This window comes from Macrobrachium rosenbergii, chromosome 14, assembly GCF_040412425.1.
Source record: "Macrobrachium rosenbergii isolate ZJJX-2024 chromosome 14, ASM4041242v1, whole genome shotgun sequence".
In the NCBI taxonomy this organism is placed as follows: domain Eukaryota; kingdom Metazoa; phylum Arthropoda; class Malacostraca; order Decapoda; family Palaemonidae; genus Macrobrachium; species Macrobrachium rosenbergii.
Window position 1 is genome coordinate 32,317,161 of NC_089754.1, and position 27,218 is coordinate 32,344,378.

The 27,218-nt window shown below is 36.5% G+C and overlaps 1 protein-coding gene across 1 annotated transcript in view; it reads right to left on the minus strand.

Moving 5' to 3' along the window:
- Rim2 (replication in mitochondria 2) overlaps positions 1-27,218 on the minus strand; it is a 51,101-nt gene that overhangs the window by 21,258 nt on the left and 2,625 nt on the right. The window contains exons 2-3 of the mRNA XM_067116280.1: positions 25,415-25,705; positions 23,419-23,600 (exon numbers count right to left, since the gene is read on the minus strand). Of these exons, the coding sequence (XP_066972381.1) occupies positions 23,419-23,600; positions 25,415-25,705 (473 nt within the window). The remainder of the gene's footprint in view (positions 1-23,418; positions 23,601-25,414; positions 25,706-27,218) is intronic.

The window sequence follows — 27,218 nt, forward strand, 5'->3', positions numbered from 1 at the left end:
ATCGTGATGGAAACTTCCATGGAATATGATCCTCCTCCCCGCCCTCTCTCTCTCTCTCTCTCTCTCTATAATACTTCAAGTGGTGCCGTGAACTAAAAGTATAATCCATTACTGTTTAAAATGCAGTAGATCTGAACAATATGATTAATATAACTAATATTCACCTAATATTAAATCAGTTACAACAAAAGATAATTTAAAAGAACTAAAAGTATAATCCATTACTGTTTAAAATGCAGTAGATCTGAACAATATAATTAATATAACTTATATTCACCTAATATTAAATCAGTTACAACAAAAGATAATTTAAAAGAACTAAGATGTTCAAAACTTGATCATTACATGTAGATTTTGACAATACAACTTCGCAATTTTCAGCGTCAAACATTCGTGTAGACACGTCACTACAATTATCCGTTCTTATTCATGACATTCGTGCCATAAGGCTATTTTATTCTTGGGGCTGACCTCTACGTCCTAAGGTTATATTCATCCGTCATGACCTAAGGTATTCCTCTTGAACCTGACATGAAATCCTGTGATAATCCTTCTCGATTCTCTGATAAACATGTCCCATAGGACTCTTACTGATTATTATTATTATTATTATTATTATTATTATTATTATTATTATTATTATATTACTCAGAAGATGAACCCTACTCATATGAAACAAGCCCACCACAGTGGCAAGACTGGCAATTCAAGCTTACAACGAATATGGTGTTCACTTGATTGAAGTAACAGAAGGTGACAGGGAATACAGAAGGAAGGAAAGAAAAGAAAAATAAATCAATAAATAAATATATAAAAATGTAACTATATTACTAAAATACAAGGAGAACTGCTTTAGGGTAGTAATGAGCTGCATCTTCGCTTGAACTTTAGAAGTTCCAGTTGCGCAACATTCCCGGGGAGACTGTTCCACAGACCAACAGCGTGAGGAACAAAGGACCTCTGGAACTGAGAAGTTCGACAGCAACTGTTCCACAGTCCAAGAGCGTGAGGGACAAAGGACCTCTGGAACTGAGAAGTGAAGAACAAATGACCTCTGGAACTGAGAAGTTCGACAGCAACTGTTCCGCAGTCCAACAGCGTGAGAAAAAAAGGACCTCTGGAACTGAGAAGTTCGACAGCAACTGTTCCACAGTCCAAGAGCGTGAGGGACAAAGGACCTCTGGAACTGAGAAGTTCGACAGCAACTGTTCCACAGTCCAAGAGCGTGAGGGACAAAGGACCTCTGGAACTGAGAAGTGAAGAACAAATGACCTCTGGAACTGAGAAACAGCAACTGTTCCGCAGTCCAACAGCGTGAGAAACAAAGGACCTCTGGAACTGAGAAGTTCGACAGCAACTGTTCCACAGTCCAAGAGCGTGAGGGACAAAGGACCTCTGGAACTGAGAAGTTCGACAGCAACTGTTCCACAGTCCAAGAGCGTGAGGGACAAAGGACCTCTGGAACTGAGAAGTGAAGAACAAATGACCTCTGGAACTGAGAAGTTCGACAGCAACTGTTCCGCAGTCCAACAGCGTGAGAAAAAAAGGACCTCTGGAACTGAGAAGTTCGACAGCAACTGTTCCACAGTCCAAGAGCGTGAGGGACAAAGGACCTCTGGAACTGAGAAGTGAAGAACAAATGACCTCTGGAACTGAGAAGTTCGACAGCAACTGTTCCGCAGTCCAACAGCGTGAGAAACAAAGGACCTCTGGAACTGAGAAGTTCGACAGCAACTGTTCCACAGTCCAAGAGCGTGAGGGACAAAGGACCTCTGGAACTGAGAAGTTCGACAGCAACTGTTCCACAGTCCAAGAGCGTGAGGGACAAAGGACCTCTGGAACTGAGAAGTTCGACAGCAACTGTTCCACAGACCAACAGCGTGAGGAACAAAGGACCTCTGGAACTGAGAAGTTCGACAGCAACTGTTCCACAGTCCAACAGCGTGAGGATCAAAGGACCTCTGGAACTGAGAAGTTCGACAGCGAGACACACTGACTGCATATTGGCGCACTTCCTGAATTATTTTCTTAAACGTCCTGAGAGATACTTTCCCCGAACATCCGTGATCTTGAAAAGATTTAACCTTGTTACTTATGTTCCCTAAAATACAGGAAACGCTTTCCTGTAGCACAGTCGGAGCCTAACGGGTGATATAACAGCACTGTAACTAAAATATCTTAATATAACTCTAAAATATGCAAAACCTATAAACTAACTCTTCACAAGTAAAGCACCTTTGCCCTGGTGAACTAACGAAGACTGACAAAGAGCATAAATAGTTATCAAGCAAATAATAAAGAGAGAGAGAGAGAGAGAGAGAGAGAGAGAGAGAGAGAGAGAGAGAGAGAGAGAGAGAGAGAGAGATACACAAAGTCGTGATAAACAAGAAAGAGAATATAAAGAAACAAAGAAAGATATACAGTCGTGATAAACCAGAGAGAAATAAACAAAGAAAGAAAAAAGATAACGTCGTGATAAACACAAGGGAGAAAATAAGGCAAGAAAGCTCACAAAATCGTGATACACAAGAGAGCGAAATAAAATAGAGCAAGAAAAAAAGAATGAAATAAACAAAACCTTGATAAACAAGAGGATACCTTAAGCTATTCCTTTAAGAAACCTGAAATATCTCGACAAGGAGCGGGTTTGAGCTCGTGGGGTAACCAGAAAGTAACACGCAACAGGGAGGCTTGAATGAATTCTACCTGAAGTGTGTTTTGCCTAAAAATAGTAGAGAGAGAGAGAGAGAGATTAACACATGAAACTGTGTTGCTAAAACAGCAGAGTGTGTGTGTGTGTGTGTGTGTGTGTGTGTGTGTGTGTGTGTGTGTGTGTGTGTGTGTGTGGAAAGAGAGAGAGAGCGCTTGACTCATGAACAACTGAAATTGTGGCGCTAAAACAGCTGAGAGAGAGTGATTAACACATGAAATTATGTGCTAAAACAGTGTGTGTGTGTGTGTGTGTGTGTGTGTGAAAGAGAGAGAGAGAGAGAGAGAGAGCGCTTGATTCTTGAACAACTGAAATTGTGGCGCTAAAACAGCTGAGAGAGAGAGATTAACACATGAAATTGTGCTGCTAAAACAGCAGTGTGTGTGTGTGTGTGTGTGTGTGTGTGTAGAGAGAGAGAGAGAGAGAGAGAGAGAGAGAGAGAGAGAGAGAGAGAGAGAGAGTGATGTAATAACGACTCTTTTAAAAGGCCAAACGTGTTCGAATTATGGATAATTTTGAAGGCTGTAGCTGGCGTTGTCTTCCGTCAGTCGGTGGTTCTGGTCTTGTGTCTACGTGACACAAGACATCTCTCTCTCTCAGGTTAGGAGAGGGAAAGTATGTTAGCGGAGTGGAACCTTGGTTATTTTAATAGTTTAAAGAAGAATAATGGCGTGCCAATATATTTTTTTTAATAAAATGTCCTTGGCAGTTCTTTAGAGAGGTAGTGGTGTTTCTGTGGCCTAGATTTGACCAAAACAAAAAAAAATCTTGACTGATTTCCAAGCCGTAAGCCTATGTGCTATCATTCAGCGATAAACAAGTAACATAACTTTATAATCGCAAAGACAACAAATAAATTGATACATTAACAAACAACAAACAAACGGAAGACCTAAATTAAGCAGCTTCCTTCTAATTAAGGTAACGGTGTTTATATTTAGAAGCGCAACGTGTTTCCACGAGACACACTCTATACGCCTAGAACACACACCATAGGCCTAAGTCCCATGAAAGGAAGAGTACAGTTACAAAACCCTACAAAAAATACAAAACAATTAAAAAGTCCAGTTAATATTCAGAGGCGAAACAAGTTTCACGAAACACACTGTAGGCCTAGGAGGAGGAGTACAATTTCAAAATGCTACATAAAATATGAATAAAAAAGGGTAGTTCTCTTTTGAGCTTCTATACGTTTCTTCAGGTTTGCGCCTGAATGTCTTCAGGTAACACTAGCACGCAAAGGTTATGCAAAGGTCAAAGGGCAGTGCTGGGATCTTGAAGACTAATAAAAAAAGGTTAGTTTATTTAAAGTCTATTAATACTGGTTTAATTCCTGATTCCTTAAGGAATTGTTGTATTATTAAAAAATATATTTTATTAAGCCCAAACAAAGACCGTAATATCCACTGTTTTTAATAAGCTTTATAAAATTTTACATTAACTAATCTACAGTACATGAACTATTCATAAGGAAAAATAAATTAAATAAATAAACACAAAAATAAAGGAGTGGTCTGTTGCTTAGCTACTCGATAAATTTATGGTTTGCGCTATGACATCACACTCCCCAAAAAAACATAATTACTATAACTGCGTACAAGTCTGTAAGACTGAACAAGCCACTTTAACGCACCGAGTCTCTCTCTCTCTCTCTCTCTCTCAATTTCATTTTTTCACGCTAATGTAGCCTACATCAAATTCGAGACTATCCGTCAATGCTCAATGTTGCACGAACGATGGTCCAGAGAGAGAGAGAGAGAGAGAGAGAGTTACATTTACCACACTGTACGCCAACTAAAAACGAAATTAAGGAGTATGTTAATTTATTTAATTAATTTCTTAGCCCCTATGAAATCCTCTCTCTCTCTCTCTCTCTCAACACAAGACTTCTTCTAGCTGAGGATCTAACCCGCTAAATACAACGACCTACAATAAAAAAAAAAAAATTTTCCTTAAAAACAAGTCATTATACTCTGAGCATCTGAAAAAAAAACACACACACAGGATGTTTTCCCCGAGAAAAACTGGGTCAAGGAAAACAAGAGTGTCACTGACCCCTTGCATGAATGAGAGAGAGAGAGAGAGAGAGAGAGAGAGAGAGAGAGAGAGAGAGAGAGAGAGAAATGTCTTTATTTTAAAACGACAGAAATGTTTAAATTTTTTCATTCGGTTTGTGGATTAGATCCCCAGCTAGAGCCATTCTTGTAGAGAGAGAGAGAGAGAGAGAGAGAGAGAGAGAGAGAGAGAGAGAGAGAGAGAGAGAGAGAGAGAGAGAGAGAGAGATTCTTCTGCACAGCTTCTCCAGGCACCGTATCGCTGTTACTTGGCACCCTTCCTCCGAATCTATCTAGGGGCATTGGGTGATTAACTTGATATTTTTAACTATTCTCGATAGATATTTGGGTCGAAGGTGAATACAGGCCATAACTAATCACATACAGTAACGTTACAGACATACAAACTAATCACATACTGTAATATTACAACCATACAGATACAAGACAGATCAAAGCATTACAAACTGCAGTCGTCATTGCGATTTGCACTCAGGTTATAAATTAGGGCAGATGTTATCAGTCTTGTCATGATAACGAAAAGTCATTCATAAAGAAGTGACATCAAAGATATTGTAACGGAAGGGCAGGTTAATTAAATCGTTACGTTTGAAGACGAGAAAAAGAATATTTTAAATAATTAAAAGGACATAGAGATGGACAAGCCTTCCTATGAAAATAAAAACTTGAAAAATATATATAAATTTAATCACAAAAAACTCAGGTGAAACAACACCAAATTCTTAAATTTGAAGAGAGGAAAAGGAAAAGCTATTTAATGCTTTAAAAATTTTAAAGGGTCAGAAAAAAAAACTCCCACTAAAAAAAATTAAAGCTTGAAAAAATACAATACATAAATTCAACAACAAAAACCTCAGGTAAAACAAACATCAAATTCTAAACCAGCTGACCTAAATTAGCTCCCCAAAGGCTCGTTAACTGCGGTCTGAGAGATTACACCTGCTTAGCAAGGTCGTCTGCAGAGGAACACATGTCTCGATCCACTGACAAAACAAAAGACATACTTTTACCCTCAAATCAACCCTTTTCCAAACAGGCGTCCTTTGAAAAGAGACAAAGATCCTTGGACCCTCAAAGATACTCTACAGAAGGAAGGGACATTTCAGCCCTTCATAAGGACCAACCAAAGGCCTTGAGAGAGAGAGAGAGAGAGAGAGAGAGAGAGAGAGAGAGAGAGAGAGAGAGAGAGAGAGAGACTTCAGGAAGTTAAGAGTTCGCTGAAACGCTACAAATCGTCGTCTTAGTCACGTTCCTTTTACGAGCTAGCGCGCGTCGGCGGTTGGCAAGGAAGCACAAGTCTAATTGCAAGCTTGCTGATTTTTATGCAATGGATGTTTGATCACTTGTATATGCAGTTAACATTCATTAGACTCCCTTTAAATGGGGTGACTCCCGAGAAAACAAACTCACCAATTACTACCAAATTTTAACTGTCAAATCATGAATGCCTCCACGTCAATTATAGCACCATAAACCTACACAAATCTCACCAACATGACATCAAACTACCTTACACAAACTGCGCCATTTATATATTTATATAAATGGTCTGAAGTCCCTGTGAGCAATGAGAACTCAAGCATGATGACATCACTGCAAGCAAAAGCAAAACCTCTGTAACTAAACTCTCGTATCTGCAGTCCTTCAGATCAAGGTTTGACCTTGAAATAATTCAATCAAAGATTTATACGAAGACTTTCCGACGGGGGAAGGTAGTGTGAATCTGCAGTTGCTGCTCAGTCTTGGAATTTACAGACAAAAACTTCAAGTTTCTGTAGTTTTGAACATTACTAGTCTACAAAAAAACTTCAAAATTTCTGTAGATCTGAACATTTCTACAGGCTACATTTAGTCCTGTATTGTAAGAACACTATTTTATACAGGTATCCTTGAGTGGTCGAATGGAACGTCTCTCTCTGAGAGAATGCATCGAGGTAAGGATAAGGAAAAACAAACGGGCCATAACATAAACAAATAAACACGAAACAGCTTGCACTAAAATGCCATCATTTTTTCTGAATGAACCAACATACTTCAATGGAGCAGTCACGACCACACAACAAAATTAAGACAAAATCATGGAGCAACGAATATTTTGAGATGTTTGAAACCTCCATTCATTTTTCTTGTTACCAATATGCCTGTCTAGACACGCGCGCGCGCACACACACACACAAACACACACAACTACTCCCGGACGTATCCAGATTTTCAACAGTGTCAGATGTCGCTTCAAGAATCCAGACCTACTTCAATTTGTATTTGTCTTTCTTTCCCTTGAGGGAGAAACGCGCCAACAATGTTGGAGGAGGAGGAGGAGGACCAAAATACTTTCGAGGAAGTGGGCACCCTCAAGAGCCCTCTGCCTTACTTAGTCCAGGGCGTGCTACTACTGTGGGTGCAACTTCCAACGACAATAAATTATCACTTTACGTATCAAGTTACAAAAAACATTTTTCTATAATATTTTCGTGTGGAAGGAAATGAAACTAGAATCTCCTTTGATATATATCAATGTACAAAGATAATTTTCTCATAAAAAGCTTTCTATTTTTAATTACTAAAAACCTTTATTCCTCCTTTTCTTAAGGAAATCAACCAAAAGTCCAATTTTACTATGAAATTCAAAACTTTTAGTCCAAAAGCAAACGCGATTATGTAATCAACGTACCTACCGAGACTCCCAAGGCCATATGAAGAAATTCTCTCTCTCTCTCCAAAATCCATAGCAGAATAGTCCTTCTAATTTTATTTGGTAGAAATTATTTTGTTCAAGATTTAATACGACTGGAATGTATTGGAAAAACAAAACTTGACGATTTTACTAGAGAACTACCAAGAACTAGATTACCAGCTACTCATCTATTTTTTTTTTTTTTTTTATTCACAACAAAACAATAACATGAAAATAGTTCCTCCTGCATTCACAGACACGACGCAAACATATATATATATATATATATATATATATATATATATATATATATATATATATATATATATATATATATATATATATATATATATATATATATATATATATATATATATATGTTCTAATGCAGATTCAACATAGACATCATCAATAAAAGACTTAAGTGTTGTCTTCTCAGCTTAATCACTAACCGGGGGTCGTAGTTTATCATAAGCCTTTTCCAAGTGTTACTTACACTCAATGAATGGTTCACTTCATAATATTTTGGGCAGGAAAAAGACTTTGATGATGACAATCATTTGTAATATTCCTCGTTAGACTTTAATAAAAAAAAAACCAGAAAAATTAATCTTAAACACTATGAAATTAAGCCTGAAAAGGCCTACCTAATTTTAAGACAGATGTCTCCAAAAAGCACTCTAGTCTAGCCAAAGATTAGATTAAACAGGAAACCCACAAAAAGAAACTAATTCTATGATAAGCTTAGTTGAAAACTGCCTAACCTTAAGATAAGCCTAGGTACAGCGGCGCCTAACTCTAAGATAGGCCTAGCTATGAGAGCCTAACTCAAAAGATAAGCCTAGCTGCAAAGCCTATCTCTACAGATAAGCCTAGCTCTAAACTTCAAATCGTGAGGTTAGAACAAACTTAAAAACTCTGAGAGATAACTCCTTAGATAAAGAACTTCAAGGTTTAAACTCTAGGATTAATGAAGTTTATTTCTAAGTAACAAAAATCATCATAAAATTTTAGTCTTCAAACAGAAATATCCATTCCTCGTTGAGTGGAACTTGAGATGGTGAGGCCTTCACTGACGAAGGTCCAAGGGATTTTTAGGCAAATCTGACCATAGCTGGGCTAATGTGACTGACATCACGTGTTTGGGTTTTTTGGAGAGGTAAGTAAATTCTGACGAGAAGGGACCACCATCACCTATTTTTAGGGAAGGGGTGGGGGAGGAAGCTACGGAGCCTTTTTTTAAATGTTCGAGGCTTCAGTCATGGTAACCATATGACCAAATTTAACTAAATTAAGTCTAGATGAAAGTTACTGGTTTGTACCCAAATTTACTCACAAAAAGTCTGGCTGAAAGTTGTTGGTCTTGGTATACATATTTAATAAAAGAAAGTTTGGCTGAAAGTTATTGGTTTTGGTACCTAAATTTATTCAGAGAAAGTATAACCGGTTCCCAAATTTACTCAGAGAAAGTCTAGCTGAGAGTTATTGGGTCTGGTACCCAAATTTACTCTGAGAAAGTTTGGCTGAAGGTTATTGGTTCTGATACCCAAATTTACTCTGAGCAAGTTTGGCTGAAAGTTATTGGTTTTGGTACCCAATTTTACTCAGAGAAACTGTGGCTAAAAGTTACTGATTTTGTACCCAAATTTACTCAAGAGAAAGTTTGGCTGAAGGTTACTAGTTTTGGTACCCAAATTTACTTAGAGCAAGTTTGGCTGAAAGTTTACTGGTTCTGGTAACCAAACTTAATAAGAGAAAGTCTGACTGAAAGTTACTGGTTTTGGTACTCAAATTTACTCAAAGAAAGTCTGGCTGCAAGTTATCGGTTTTGTACCCAAATTTAAGAACGGAAAGCTTGGCTGAAAGTTATTGGTTTTAGTATCCAAATTTACTCAGAGAAAGTCTGACTGAAAGTTATTGGTTCTGGTACCCAAATTTAACATAAGAAATTCTGTCAAAGTTAATGGTTCTGGTACCCAAAATCAATTAATAAAAGTATGGATAAGAGCTATCTCTCCTGTTAGTCTGCACGTGTAACATGGGATTAGACATTGGTGGAGGAAGTATGTGCACCAAGTGTTTTTTTCTTTCTTATGCATTCTAAGTCAAAGGTAAAATACTAACCTCATTTGTAACAAATTCAAAAATCTAGAAATTCCTCTGTAAACGACAACTTCCTTTGCAAACCACTTAGTTAAAAAGCTACATAAACTTAGGAAAGTAAAATGGAGAAGTGAAGTACAATTTAAACATTACAAGGAGTTTCTCTTCATCAAGGAAACGCCAATAAAAACTGACCCACAACTTACATAATAGTCATTATTATATCAAAGGGGAAATTAAGGGAGAGGGAGAGACATTATTGTTTAGGTGTTTTAAAACATTTTTTAAACATGTAAACAGAGCAGACTACACTGTTAGGCGTCAGTAAACCTGGTAATTACGTCCTATATTCTACAATCAATCAATTAATAGACAGGAAAGACATTCTTCAGAAAACGGGAAAATACACTGCCTTGTCAACCACATGAAAATTCTATAGAACCCTACGCATATTAATTTATGAAGAGGGAAATCACACCCTCCAATATTCATACCGATTACAACTGGCCCTACTATGCGACCAAAACCAACTCTGAAGTCTCTCTGCCCCTCTATCTAAAAAGGCCCACTGGAACTATAAATAGAGCCAAGTACATTACAGTTTCATGTGTGGGCCAAGAACACCGCCTTGGTAAACAACTTTCCCTGTGCCAAGAATGTCTCGTCCCTTTTGGCACCTTCAGGAGGCTAGCAGGAACAGCAGGAACACAGTGCCACACTCAGATTTTTCATCAAGGAGCGTTCGCACAGCCAATGATTCTTCCTTCTTCTTCACTTTCTTTTCTTCTTCTTCCTCTTCTTCAGAAGAGACACGAAGGGATCAGAGGAGGAAAACAAGTGAGGCACGAAAGGGTGAAATCCCAAATCCCGACCTTGAGGAAGTTTTGCTTTTGTTTACGAACATGGAGACGAGTGAGGAAGAGGCGGGTGCTTTAGGTAATGATGATAGCAAGATGATAATTTTCGATAATAAGGAAGGGGCAATAATTAATATGAAGAGAAATACAACAAGGCAGATCAACAACTCAATCCAAAGTATAAGGAAAGGCTTGATGAGTAAATGGGAAAACTTTACACAGACAAAAAACTTTACAATAAAATCATCCTCATAAACACATGTAATGATTGCAAGATGATAATTTTCGATAATAAGGAAGAAGAAATAACTAATATGAAGAGAAACACAGCAAGGCAGGTCAACAACTCAATCCCAAATATAAGGAAATGCTTGATAAATACAAGGAAAACTATAAACACAAGAAAAACTTTACAAAAAAATCTCATAAACAAATTCGTACAGTTAAAAAAAAAATTAATGTCAAATAAGCAACACTTACGTAGGCATGTTTGTGCGTCTCCCATCCGGGAGAGACAGCATTGCACAACAACATATAATTCGCTTGAAAAAAACAAAATAAAAAAAACTCAGTGAGAGTCAGACCGAAGCCCTTGCCAAAAAACAAAGGCAACGGATGGTCGAGTTGAAGAACCAAGAGGGCAAGACGTTCCCTTTAACATCTCAAAAGTCATTTACAGAATTTTTTTTTTAATTAAGGAACAAATTCGAGTATTCTGTAGGGTGAGAGTCCCGTCTCTTCTACTGCAGGGTTGTATAAAATATAGAAAAGAAGAAAGTTATGAATCTTACTGTGATGCTTGTGCTTGACACAAGCAAATATATTCTCGGAAATTTACAAAGAACGACGCAAACAACAAAAATAAAATTATACAATTCCCCTGTACAAAATCTACATCTAAAACATTTTATTCATGACTGAATCCGCCCGCTTTCTTTCACAAATTTGAACCAGATTTTTCTCAAAATAGTTCAGTAAACAAAGGTGAAATAAAATTCTCCTTTACAAAATTATCTTCTTAAACATTTTATTCCCAAAGTGAATCACTTTCTTTTCCAAACTTAAACCAGTTTTGTCTCAACTCATTGAAGGAAACAAAATCAAACTAATTTTCGCCAAAGACCTACAAAACTCGCTCCCCAAGCCTTGAACCACATAAAGCCAATGTTTACGCTTGTCTAAGATCGAACAAATGCCAATTCACGCCCTGTTCACGTGTCTGTTGCGTATATCTACACTCTATGATGGTGTAGAACATGTTTTTCAATGGTTATTTGCTGTAGAAAATGTTTACAAAAAGAATATTTCTGCATGTCATTGATGAAAAATTCTAACTCAATTGAAGGACACTACAATGATAGATACTAGAATTTTGTGCGTATACAGACACACAACTACTTGCTGACCAAATTTTCTAAATAAACTAATAATTATTTGCTAAGCAAATTTTTTAAAAGAAACATAATTATTGGCTGAGCAAATTTTTTTTGAGAAAATATAATTATTTCCTAAACAAAATTTTTAAAGAAACATATCACTGTTTGCTAAACGAATTTTTACAGAAATTACATTTCAATATGCCACTGATGAAAAATTCCATGGATACGTCTGTTTTTTGTTTTTTTTTTTCCGGAAACCGGCGCCAGTCAGCTCGTAGATACCCTAACTGGCAAATGTTCCTACCTGAATGTTACATCTCCCCTGAACCCAGCAGCATAGCTGGGTGCTTCTGAAGATAAGATAAAACTAAGCAGTTCAAGGGAGGATTTTTATAGTTTCTGTATTACTGTATACAATTCTGTATTGGTAAAATATTAAATTTTATAGTTTTATAACACAGTAGACAATTTCCTTACTGATAATATAATATAGTCATACCTTCAGAAATTATGATAATACAGAGATCATATTTAAATTTCATCGGGTAAGTGTTGGTAAATTATATAATGTAATTTCGAAAACAGCTTTATTAACAATTCAGATATCACAAAATTAATTATATATATATATATAAAATTAATATATATATATATATATATATATATATATATATATATATACATACATACACACATATATAAAAAGTCCCAAATCAAGCAAAGGTTCTAGGACCAATTGGCCAAGGTTCTACGTATATCAATCCTACCCCCGATTTGACAAAGTCCGAAAAAATCCGAATTGGACGAGGTTCTAAGTCCATTATACTTCTCCCATCACATGAAAAACTCCTTCCACATTTCGACAAAAAAAATAGTCTTGAGAGAGAGAGAGAGAGAGAGAGAGAGAGAGAGAGAGAGAGAGAGAGAGAGAGAGAGAGAGAGAGAGAGAGAGCTTTCCCGTTCATGAAAACAACACTGGCAGAATATTTCTGCTTTGTGAGAGAGAGAGAGAGAGAGAGAGAGAGAGAGAGAGAGAGAGAGAGAGAGAGAGAGAGAGACTTTCCCTTGCCAGCACCAGCCAACATACAACCACAAGGTCATCCCATGGCATTGCGGACCAACCAGAAACCGCCCTCCCCAACTTGCCAAATTTTGACGCCGTCTGAAAAAAAACAGACATAAAGGAATGCGTGGCAACTCAAGTCTCTGTTTTGACGTTGGAAAGTATTAAACGAAAAGGTGATTTCAATGGACAAGACGAACTGGACCCCTGTCATCAACTGGGGGTCGAATTGTTAGGGTACAGAAATGTCTAATTGTAGGGACAGAGATTTCGTACAATATTGCACCGTGTTACCATAATAACACTCGTTTATTGGCTAGTATAGTGAGTCAAAATAAATTTACCTAATTAAAATATCTCTATTTTCACCATTATACTATTCTAATTTTCACTGAGTATGTCATTTCAAAGGTATATAGAACTGCATATTATTGGGTTACGTGGGGTTCAATACTGAGATTATTAAAAGATTATGTATGTGTACGTGTATACAATAATATATTATATATATACAGTACATATACAGTATACAATCTTCTCTGCATTAACTGAAGAACGTCAAGGCGTATGCATCGATGTTTAAAAAATAGCAAAAATTAAATATTCATTTCAAACACTTAACAGCACAGCAAATACACCTCACAGCCTTAAATTACAGCAAAACAAATACCAAACTCCTTCCTTTTAACAAGTGCTAAATAAACCATCTATCCATTTCAAAGAACTGCGAAGTTGTAACTCCTCCTCCTCATCTTCAGACGCCACAGGGATCTTGCCTTTATGACGTACCCACAAAATAATGCCCCACAAGAAATTTCGTTCTAGAAGTACCAATAAATACCCCAACTGCCTTTAAACATGCCCTTTTGAATGGCAGCCACATACCAACGCTTCAAAATAATTCAGATACTTGCATATCTTAAGGAACAACTAAACCCCCCAAAAAGGGGTAGGATGGACAACCTCCAGAAGAAGGGGGCGCCAGCCTCAATGTACCAAAAGAACTTCCGTTCTGAAAGTACCAAGAAATACCCCAACCAACTTTCATCTTCCAACACACCATTGGATGGCGGCCACGTCCCAATGCTTCAAATTAATCAATAAAATTTGATGTATCAAACAAACTCCCTACCCCCTAAAAATTGTGAAAAAACCCACCCACCGCCCAACAAAGATAACAAAACCACCCACCAAAGAGATGGAAAAAACAAACTCCCCAAAAAGGGCGAAAAAACCCACCTCATCCCCAAAAACGGTTTTAGAAACCGAGACCCACCCACCAAGAATGGAGGGAAAAACCAACCATTCCCGAAAAAGGCGGACAAAACCCGTCCTCACCCCCAAAAGGTGAAAAAAAAAACCCACCCACCCTAAAAGGGTAGGAGAGAGGAAAAAAAAAAAAAAAAAAAAAAAAATCCACCCCCAAAAATTGCAGGAAAAACACACACACTGTCAAATAGGCTGAAAAAACACACCCACCTCCTCCAGAAATTAAAAAAAAACACCACCCCCAAAAAGGTGGAAAAACATACTCACTCCCTAAAAAGATGGGAAAACAACTCGCCCCAAAAAGGCAAAAAAATTCCACCTGCCCCCACCAAAAAAAAAAAAAAAGGTGTTTAGGTGATTGGAGGTGGACATCTTCAGGAGAAGGGCGGCGCCCATCCTCAAACCCTGAAACCAACAAGTGTCCCGTCCAACGACGCAACAAACACGAACAAACGTATTCGTTTAACGACAGACACTTTCCCAGGGACGTCAAACAAAGGGAGGGTGATGACATGATTGGCAATCGTTTCGTCAGGATGAGAGAAAGAAGGAAAGCATTGGCAACTGGGCACATCCATCACACGATGTCCTGAGTTGCAGAACGCAATCATTTATTTATTAACTTGGTTGCCATGTCCGAGATTTTATGAGGTTCATTTCCTTTGTCTTGTTTATGCCAACTCTACACCAAAGCAGCTCGCTTGTCTCCAATGCTTTGGCAAAGACGACGACTACATTATTATTATTATTATTATTATTATTATTATTATTATTATTCAAAAGATGAACCCTATTCATATAGAACAAGCCCACCACAGGGGCCATTGACTTGAAATTCAATCTTCCAAAGAATGTTGTGTTCATTTGATAGTAGTAACAGAAAGTAATAGGAAATACAAAAAGAATAATTTGTTAGAAAATAAAAAAATGAATTAACAAAGCAATAAATAAATATGAATTAACAAAGCAAAAAATTAATATAGATAAAAATTTAAGTAAATTATATAATTATAAGCCAGTGGTATTCTTCAAGGCAAGTCAATGAATGTATATCCAAGCAAGAAATTACTTTGAAAACAAAGAAAAATAAACTATAAAAACAAAAAGTATAACAAAAAGAGCTTTACGGAAAGTGTAAGAAAAGGAAAGCACTTCCAAATACATCAACAAGGTGATAAAGAATCAACTTGTGTTGCAATATCGGCCTGTGGTAATAAAATTACTATCAAACTACCTTTTTCTAGGAACCCCAAACCAGGTATTAGATCTTGAGTTCTGGAGGGTAAGGGATGATAAATAATTATACTACTAATATTATCATTACCATTATTACTGCTTTTGTACTTAGGCTAACCCTAAAACCGAACATCATCACTTGTACCGGGCTGCAGAGGTTTAACCTTGACCTCTTAATTAAAGACCTTTTCTCAACAAGCAAAACATACCCTCTGAATTCTCTCTCTCTCTCTCAGCAGACAAAAGACAAGACAAAGTCAGACAAAAATCCGACAAAATCCAGACTCAGACCAAATTCAGGAGAAAATCAGCCAATATCTGAAAAAACTATACGAAAATTAGAAAAAATCACAAACTCAAAACTAAAAAATCAGACAACCTCCGACACAAATCACTTCCACGGCAGACAAAACTCGCACCACAATTGGTTCAAGGGCAACGTCGTCCCTTTACCTGGATGAAGGTTCTTCCGCCGCCGAGACCAAGAGTTCAGCAATGTGGCCATGGATTGCTACAAATACCTCGCAACAGCAACAACAAACATTGTTACTGCCAAGGCTCTGCCCCTTCCCGCCCCCTCTCCTCCTCCCTAGTCTACATTTGAACGTCCTATGGCTCTGTCGGACCTAATTCTAAATAAACGTCGTGGTTATTTGCACTTAAACGCAAAATACACATACGTAAGCTTTCAAATACCCCATACACCTAGTATACTTCTCCATTACCTCTTCGGAAGGGCATATACACAGACGCACCGGAAATGTGGCTTTAAATAAAAAAAAAAAAAAAATACATAAACCGGGGAGGGATGTTTTTAAAGTGACGTCACAGCCGGTTTGAAATTAGCCAACCAACCGTCCCCAGCGCCGAAATATTCGTAGGGCTATTTATAAAGGTTCCTTTATTGCATCTTAAAGGGAACACTTTCCTCGGAGAGATCGACGAAGCTAAGTTGAATAGAACTTTGGACTTACGATGACATTTTTTTTGCTGGGAAAAAATTATAGGTCTAGAAACTAGACAAACTCGACGTGGGTCTAGGAGAAACACCACAAGATCTACGTGCCTGAAGTTGATGCCTGCTTACCAAAAGCCCACGAATAAGGATAATAAACATTTAAAAGACAGTAAACTTTAAAAAAAAACATATTTTGATATAAAATGAACCTTGACACTAAAACAACAAAAAGAAATTATATAAGTACGGCAAAACCGGCAACGTATGTTGGGACATCATGCTACTCTTATATAAGCTAAGGTCCTGAAACATTCTCGACTACTGCAAGGGGTCACGGATACCGAGATCTCTCTATGGAGGTAACCAATTGGTTCTTAGCCACGAAAAATAAATCTAATCCTTCGGGCCAACCCTAGGAGAGCTGTTAATCAGCTCAGTGGTCTGGTTAAACTGAGGTATACTTAATTTTGCTGAGAGAGAGAGAGAGAGAGAGAGAGAGAGAGAGAGAGAGAGAGAGAGAGAGAGAGAGAGAGAGAGAGAGTTTCTACTGGTTATCATTTGATAGATCATGAATAATCTTAAAAAGGTCTATTCCAGACACACTTCCGAGAAAGAATGACGGCATATATCAGAATGATTTCGCCGTCATTTTCACGTATGGTTAAATAAAACAGCATAAACGTGTGAAAAGGAAGTTATATATACTATAAACAAGTGAAATAACAACCATACGAGATTCTATGTAACTCGTATGCCTTTTTAGTCTACGACAACGCTTCGATTAACTATAAATATATACACTCAAACCGCCAGTAACATGAATTTCGGAGATCAGGTTGTCAACCCAGAGAAAATAGAAAGTCCACTGAAATTACGTAAGAGGTGAATTTCTAAACTAACCAAGATTAGGTCTCGCGTTCGTTAAAAACTTAATCAACAGATGCGTTACTGTTACTTTAGCAGACAGAAGTTTGTTGCCACGTAACAATAATAAAACTAATGAAACAGGTACTAGGTTTTTACATTATAACAATGTTTCTAAAACACTATATAAGAACAATGTTTGTGTGAGCAGATGTATACTTCAAACTGACAATAAAAACGGCAGGACCTACATCGTCACAATTAATTCAAACATTTATATTATAACGTCCATTTGGACGTAGAAGGAATGACCTGGTACAACATTATTTTCAAGATTTTCTTCTTCTCAGTGTGTAAAGGAATTTATAATCTAACAATTATACACTGCGCACAATCCACAAATAGCTCACATTTAAATTCACTACCCACCAGGAATAACTTACGCCCTTAAGAGGATTCATTATGCATTTGCATTCACTGGACCTTAAAACCCAAGCTAACCCTCCCGCTCTTTCAATCTCTCTCTTTCTCAAGAAAACATGGCAAGCCACGTGACTCCTGCACCAGTTCCGTACACAAACACTCGTTCACCTCTCTCTCTCTCCTTGGTACTGGTGGTTACATCTTTCCCCTCCCCCTCCCGCCCCCACAACTTCCTACAGACAGACGGGGAAACCAACCAACAGAACCGACAAAACCGGTATATATATATGTCTAGTGTGTAGCCGGTCTGTGGCTGTTACACCTCATTATTTTAGTCTCATTTCTGCATTTACTTTTAGTGCTAATAATATTAATAACATTAATAAGTCGAGAGCGATATGTGGCAGTAGTGTGTAATGTAAATAACCCCTAGACTAATTAATTATTTAAATAAATAACAATAATAGCCACCATACTTTCGACATCTGTCCCAAGGTTTCTCCCGCCATTTACTCCTGCCAAAGCCACGATCAACGCCGTATGCTGTCAACCCACCCAACGACATATCCTCAAAAATCTTTTATCCTTACTAAAACAAGGCCCCAAAAATTACACGCAAAATATATAGAAGTATCTCTTACTTCTCTTCTCTAACAACCAAAGCTGTCTCTGTGGCGAGATGTTATAAATAGCAAATGCATATTAGGTAAAAATATACACACATGATGCATCTATTCTGCCGGTTACCAGCAACAAGATGCGGTTCAAGGTCTTCCCTTACTGCAAAATAGTACTATTATTTTCCGTATCTATTAAGACATAAGCGTCCACCACATCGTGTTCATTCCTATGAACTTAATTATACATAATGAAACGCTGTTATTACATAACACAGATTTCGACAAAATAGACAACGATATGGCAACAGAGCATTTTCCGAATCGAACCCAACGACCTCTAAAGGACAAACCCCCCTCCCCCACCAACCAAAACCCAACCAAAGCAATACTTCGGTTTATTTCATCCTTTCTTCCAAGAAATCGTCGATAATTATTTGATAATGTTCGTCTTCAGCTGCTCAACGATTAAGCATAGGCCTATAAAGTAAAGATCACCCATAGGCCCTATATTAAGCAAAAGTTTATCTATATGCCTATGAAAGTCAACGATTAACCTTAGACCAATATAAAACACGAATTCCTTTGGTCTGAAGAGGAGAATATAAACAGCAAAAGGCCCATGATATACACCCAATATAAACGCGGGAAAGGACAAATTATCTGACAGGATATGACGGCAAAAATTTAAAAAAGACTATTTTAAACCTCTTGCAACATGCACGATCAGTGTTATTCCTCGTCAAGACAACAACAAAACAAACATTACCGCACGCCGGAGGTTGAGTTTCATCGTAAATGTGGACCTACAGGTGTTACACGAGAAGGGGGGGAGGGGATTGGTCTAACTATTATAGTACTATTTTCTCTGGCTTGGTATTGTGAAGGTTAATCGCACGAATCATTCGCTTTTAGCAAAAACGTAATAAGAATTTATTTAAGTTCATCTTTTAGCAAGAACTGTTCAGAAAAATTATCAAATCTTACTAATGGATTATTATAAATCTCATTCAGGCGCAAGAGCTTGGTTAAAACACCCGTAAAAATCCTTCGTTTTACTACGCAACTCTCTTTTTAAAATGCCATTAATTTGTTTTCATAATCAGGTATTGAACTATTAGTCCATAAAAATGACAGAGAGATCACACTTAAAGGTTACATATAAACAATAATGCACAGCACATTCTTTTCTATAGTTCAGCTATAAAAAACCGCTACAATCTGCTGCAAAGTAAAAGCGAATATTTTCACAGAACGAGTTTTATTTTCAATACGCAATGTCGCAAAAGGACTTTCAATACAGTATTGTGCTGACTAATCCATGCAATTTCCGTGCAACAACGGCACAGACTGAGCACTGATTGAGACGAATAGAACGCACCCGTCTGCTTGCAAGAATCTTCCTTATCGAGAGCATAAATGATCATATGTATGAGTCACTTTCATCACTACAGACCTAATATATAATTCTCTCCGGTAAAATATACTAATCTAAGTAAAATACAACAGCGAAAAAGAATTGATTTAAATGTTAGCATATAAAAAACAAGTAAGACTCCTGCCATGCAAACTGACAAAAAAAATTAAAACCATTCAAATGTTCAAAAGATGACCATAACGGAATGTAGGCCTAGGGCAATATCAGGAAGGCAAAAACCTCCCCCCCCCCGTTTTTTTCTCTCTCTCTCTCAGGCTAATCCCAGACAACCCTGAAGAAGCAACTTTAAGGTCATGCGTATTGTTGTTGCCTGTCTGAGACAGAGAGAGAGAGGGTAACAGAAAACTCCTGTCTGCCAGCCTTCCTGCTTGCTAACGGGACCACTTTAGTGTATGTGAGACTCTTCCTTATTACGGTGTAAATAAATGTATTGAATGAATGAATGCATGTCACTCCTTTACACCCAGTGAATTTAAATTTGATAGTTGTGCCTGTTTTGTTAAAAGCCACTTATCTTGAACATGACAAATACAGGAAATAAAATACACCCCTGTTCACACACTCAAATTATATATATACACACATACATATATATACATATATATAATATATATACACATATAGATACATATACATATATATAAATTATATATCTACATATAAAGACAAAATCCACAAAGAGAAACAATGGAGTGCTGCATTGTATCTCTTTCCTCTGTGGATTTTGACTTTATTTATATCATCACGTTCTATATTTTCGTGATTCAGTTATATATATATATATATAGCAAAATTTTTAAATGTATTATGTCTTCTATTTGTATGTTATCGCTTTTAATGTTAATTTAATTTTTTCTTTATATTTATAGCTTGAAAATGAAATTTGTGTTTTGAAACGTTGCAATAAATGTACTGTATTTCATGGACCACCTGGGATGTACTTCCTCCTTATGTCTTCTGTATGTATGTATGCATTATATATATATGTTATATATATATATTTATATATATTAATTTATATTTTTTATATATATATATATATATATAAATATATATATACACACACTTTATACATATATATATATATACAACATCTTAGAACGTTATATTATAATATATATAACACACATATATATATATATATATATATATATATATATATATATATATATATATATATATATATATATATATATATATATATATATATATATATATATATTAACTTTTATCACATACACAATTGTTCTGTGCATTAGTAGAATTACTAAAAGGACCTCATTCAAACTGGATGGTATCTAATAGTTTTTACATACAGCTTTCTTGGACAAACAGAACGGATAATGTGGACTGTTTGTCCAAGAAATTATAGAATGTATAGATACCATCCAGTTTATATATATATATATATATATATATATATATATATATATATATATATATATATATATATATATATATATATATATATATATATATACACACTCAGCAGTACAATAATCTTGCTGTTATCACGAAAATTATGTCCAAAAAATATGCAGAATACAAAGTCCTATACTAAGCTACCCAAAATACCTAACCTAACCTCAGAATTAACGTGGCCTAGCCTACCTTATGCACACATTTAGCTATGAGAGCATATAAAAGACAAATAATACTATTATGTGTACTACTGTCTTGTATAATGTTACCATAAAAGGCTGCATAATGTAGGCTACCTAACCTAGGCTAGACTGTTTTATTCTACCCCACGAATGACATATGACAAAAACAGTTCAATATATTCCACACATACTCCTAAGAACCCTTCACTATGCAGTACACTTTTTTGTTTGCACATACTATGCTCAACTATTTTACATTTGGGAAGATCAAAATTTGTCCTAATTTTGCCATCCACCTGAACAAGGTAGTCTGTGAGGTACTGTAGTTCTCGCAATGCTCACCAGCTAAGCACGAGTGCCAAGGAACCAGCTGATGATGGGTAGCTCCTCGTAGGCAATAATCAATCCTTATCACACTTTTCCTACACAAGGGTGGTTTCAGAAGTTGCATTTACTAGGATCAGGAAACTCAAAAATGAATGTTAAACAAGGGTGCTTTTTGGATATTCAACAGGATGCTGATTTTTCTTATGCATTAGTGTATGGAACAAATAATGTTGTGGAAGTTTTACTTCACAGGGATTCACCCACAATTCTTTTATGAATAAGGAACTGGCCCTTGTGTTGTACTTTTCTTTGGAGTCACCCACACTAAGGAAACCTTCTAAATGTTGAAAACAAAGTGCCTGTGTGTATACAGTATATTTTTTTACATAAAGTTACATGTTACAAAACTTACAAATTCTTTCAAAACTGCAAAGCTTTGCCAGTCTTAAAGAAACACTCTTGTACTTTACTTCAATTCAATAAGACAAGTTAAAATCCTTGTCACTACATTTAAATATTCACCCTTCCAGATCTCGAAAAGGTCTCCAAAGATGGTACATGCATACAGGTGGGTATATAATCAAAAGTGCATGACAAAGACAAATAATCTTTCTCTTTCAATTATCATAATTGAAAAAAAAATAGGACACCATACCAATAACAACTAACCACTGCACCAAATCAAAATTGAGCACCTAAAATCTTTCTCGAATCTAACAAAAGTATTCCACAGCAACACTTCTGTCCCTTGTTCAATGGATACATGATAAGGTTCACTGCAGAGATGATTGCTGACAACTGATCCACGTGAGATACCATTGAATCACGTGATAAAGAGATTAACAAAATGCTTTTGATTAAAATCGTGAAAACCCTTGAAGGGAGAATATTTTAAGCCTGATAGTTAATTATCTATTATAATGACATGGGCAAATGTTTTCTGTAGTGAAGGGGAAGTATGCTTTTGGGTCAAACAGAGATACAAAAATCTGTAACTAGATGGGTCCACTCCTGCATAAAGTCTTCTGTTCCCTACATCAAACCAAGAACGGATACCTAACTGATAAATATATACAGCAGACATATGTCCTAATACTTTATACATTATCAATGTTTTTTCTCTAGTGCTCTGTGCAAACATAATGGAAAATTCTATTCATCAATTCTACAAACTTCTACCCTCTTGTCAACAGATCAAGCTACTTTACCCCAATTAGTCTGAGGTATGCAAAATACTTTTCCTCAAGATAGGCAAGGAGGAACCTAGTTTGAGGGGCAAGGGGGATAGTTATAACTTGAGACTCAGTAGACACAATCTGAAGTATTGTTTGATACTGCTTCACAAGTGTACATATAAAAATACTGCCCAGTACCACACAATTTTAATGGGGTAAACAAAAGATAGCCAAAGTGCTTGAAAAACACTTTACTACCTAACAAAAAATCAAGATAAGTCGTTCCTATGACTCAGCAATTGTAAACAGGTAAATACATTTCTGAAAAATCTATGGTTCCTAGCATGCGGTACAGTAATATAGTACACAGTATTATTACAATCTATAGATAGGGAGTACAGCATATTCGCAACTTAAGCATAGGTGACATACCTTAAACATTTGCCTACCATAAACATTTGTAACCATGCCAAAACATAATCTGAAACATCAACAGAATTTAAAAATCTGTGTAAACCAAAATGAAAATTACGCAACCAACTAAATGAAAAAATCTTAAGATATCCTTTCTAAAACTATAACAGTACTTAAGATCATTCTGCACAAGTTGTGAGTTTGCTGTACAAAAACAAATACAAACACTCACCAGCCCATGATGCTGAAATGATGTGAACAATGGGGGAATCAGGATGAGTCATGTTATTGTTTAGTACTTTTTTCATTTGTGAATATGAGCAAAAGTAGATGGCTCTGGAGGGGGCCACCCCGACAAGATTTGGACCAAGACCTCGGAACAATGCTCGAGGGCCTTCAACTTCCACTATATATCTGTACAAAGAGAAGAAATACTTGGGTTATACCTTCATTATAAAACTAAGAAAGTGTAAAAATGTCACTTGTGATAACATTACTATCTTAATCTCTTAAAAATTGCTCATGTCTGCTCAACGAAACCTTGAAATGTATATCAGCAACAACAGTTTATTTCCCCCTGTAAGGATAAAATGCAGAGCTCACATCCTAACTACAGCAGCTATCTTGTGAGAATTAAACCACCTGCATTACCTTGCCCTTAACCTAATGTAGTTGTCAACACTAAGAAATTGAACTAAGTTACTGTCAACCTCATTCAAGGTTCATTTGTGGGATGGGATACCAATGAAGGTTTTGTATGAGACAAATGAGCTAGGAATTACCTGCACTGATTGACAGTCTGAAGAAAAATCTATGAACATTCAACAAAGAGGCACTTGAAATATTTTTGTCCTTATTACATGGATTTAGTCAATTCAACAAAGCAAAAAATGTGAGCCACTAACGCCGCCCCAAAAAAAAAAAAACCTGGCATCAAAGTAATAGATTAGTAAGTAAGGTGTACCAAAAAATTCTATTCATTTTTCTTCTATCTTGTCCCCTTTCTACATTATTTTCAGGGTCTTACCACTTACCACTTTGCCATCTAATTATTCTGAATCTCTAAAATCTCTCTTCTGTCACTAAACACCTAATCTCTTTTATTTCCTTCAGTGGTAACAAATGTACATGTACATTCAACTTTGCATTCTTCGTAATAAGTACAGCATCTGTATACTTCATCTACAGAAACTCTGTAACAGTACCAGCACTTTCAACCATCACATCCACTGGAATTAAACAGCACTTCAGACCTGGTATATCCCTCTCTAAAATCTTCTATTCAACAAAATATATCCAATTGTAACCAGATGCAAGTAATAAGCGAGCCAAATAGCATTTAATTATACATATCTGAAGTTACATATTAATTATACATATCTGAAGTCACATACAGCAACAAATGGTTATCTCTCAAGATGTACGCATTAGAACTTTGTAAAGCGCTTCAATGAAGAATCTAATTCATGAGATATGTTTAGCTAATAAAGACTGCATTATCATTCACTTTCTACAAATCACATATAACATCTCAGTAGCCAATCTGGTAACTCTTGCACCACAGGAATAAGCAAGAGCATTCCTGACAAAGAAGCATTTCAATTTCATCAACTACACACAAAAAGAAAATTTTATGCTCTCAACTCCATGTGTGCATTAGCCTTCAAGTCACAGTAGTGACACATTATAGATGCAAATATAAACTGTCAATAATCTTCATATGAAGATAGGAAATCATTCATTATATGCACAATAACTCAAAGCTCATTGAAATCACCAGTTAATATGCAAACAGCTCATTAAAATCACTAGAACTATACAAACAGCTCCTTGAAATCACAAGTTAATATACAATCAATAAATCATCTACTGATAGCATTGCCTAAACTCATAGTAATAAGGTACTTTTGCAAATGGAGTTTTAGTACCAGTAAATGAATTAGTAATAAGTTTCTTTTGCATATGGGTTTTTAGTGGCAGTATATGGATTAGGAAAAAGATACTTTTGCAAATGGAGTTTTAGTGCCAGTATATGAATTAGCAAAAAGGTACTTTAGTAAATGTATTTTTAGTTTGGTATCTAAATACTAATAAACAGTAATAAGGTATTTCTGCAAATGTATTTTTAGTAATAAGTGTATGTAAATAGGCATGTAAAAATGTCATCAATAACTCTACCCTTTTTGGCATACAGTCACAAGACAGCAAAAATAAAAAAAGCAACTTACTTGAGGCAATGGAAGATGGACAGAGTGTTCGGCTGTCCCTGTGGATTGGGCAGCTGGTGGGAGAGATGAACCACCTGAGTGTTACTTGTCAATGCACTGGTGCATAGTCTTCTGGAAGTGCTGCCCCTCAAGTGCTGGGAGGGCATCGTGGGGCAGGTCGTTGTCCCTCCATGCTGGGCAGCTGGAGGAGGCAGAGGACCGCCCCCCATCACCGAGAAGGTAGAAGACTGGAGTCTCGTCTTCACCACTTCCAAGGGGCAGGTCGCCACAGCGCCCATGGTACCACCGCACCTACGCCAAGGATCGGTGGAAGAAGAAAAAATAAAATATTAATGTTCAGCTTAAAATCGCAAAACTTGAGTTTCTGGTCACAATCAATAATAAGCCGTTAATACCTAGCATCACCTCATAATGATATCTGATCCTCTATACTACAAAAATGCCAAGTGCTGGTTCTTATGAGGTCACTGAGTGCTGAAAGGGAAATTGAGAGTAGAATGTTTTGAAGGCGTAACTGGCTGAAAACCTCGTAGTTGCACTATGGGACAATTATTGTTAGGAGAGGGTTGGAAGTAAGATGAAAGAAAAAAGATGAAAGGAGGTACAGTATAAGGATAGGATGGGGTTGCAGTTAGGGGTCGAAGGGACGTTGTCAAGAACCTCAAGTAATGCCTACAGTGCACCGTGTGAGGTGCACTAACAGCGCTAGGCCCCCCACAAGGGGTTTACTATATGTTTACAATAATACAAGACTATACGACTACCAGCATCAAAGAGCCCTTTGGCTTAAACCAAGCCTGCTGCTTAATTCATCTATAATGTTGTGAATATATCAGATTACTGTGCGGCAGTCTCATCACAAACCTCACCAAGGACACCATTGGAGGCACCACATACAGTAATAGGCAATTGATTTCAAATTTATGTATGTTTTGGAAGTATTGATTGAATTAATAGTACATATTTTCCATAGCTTCCTTTTCAAAAACTCTAAGAAACATTTGTTTCAATAACTTACTAATACAGTCATTGAAAACAAATGAGGAAGAGTATGGTATGTGTAAACCTGCAGAATACTCAATTTTATAGAAATATATAGTCACCATTAATTAATGATAATTACAGCACTGCCAATTAAAACTTTCACTTGTAAAGTGGCAATGCTAACCTTATTTTTACAATAGCTCTTTTGATGAGAGTTACGTTACTAAAAACCCAATAACTGGGGGTCTGGTTACAATTCTGGATGGCCTGTGTTCTGCAGTATCCTCGTTACCAAATGAACAGACGCAATATTTACTCCTATGATGTGCAAATATTAATACGGAACATAACGCACGGGCAATAACATGGTAAACTGCATTCCAAAGTACAGAAGTACAGAATGCTTATGATGTTCAAGAGAAAAACAGAAGCAATGTCTACATATGAAAAGATAATACAGCAAGGCTAATATTTCTCATTCAGTAGTAGGCTAATCTGAGAAGCTGACAGCAGCCTGGGAAATGGACCTATGACCACTTTAAATTAACAGCAAATGAGAAGCCAAGTCATGAATACTAGAATACATTGCAGGAGGAGATGAATACAGTATACAACTGCAGTAACTGACAGCCATCTCTGTTACTGCTCACAACAACAGTTAGGTTAGGTTAAGGCTTGGGTAAAACCATATTTGACTGCATCTCAGTCAAATGTAATAGTTCAATGAACCATCTGTACACTAAATAAAAGATAAGATAGTCTTAAAAACCTAATGTGTATGTTAATGCTTAATTCATTTAACAAATACCTTAACAACTTC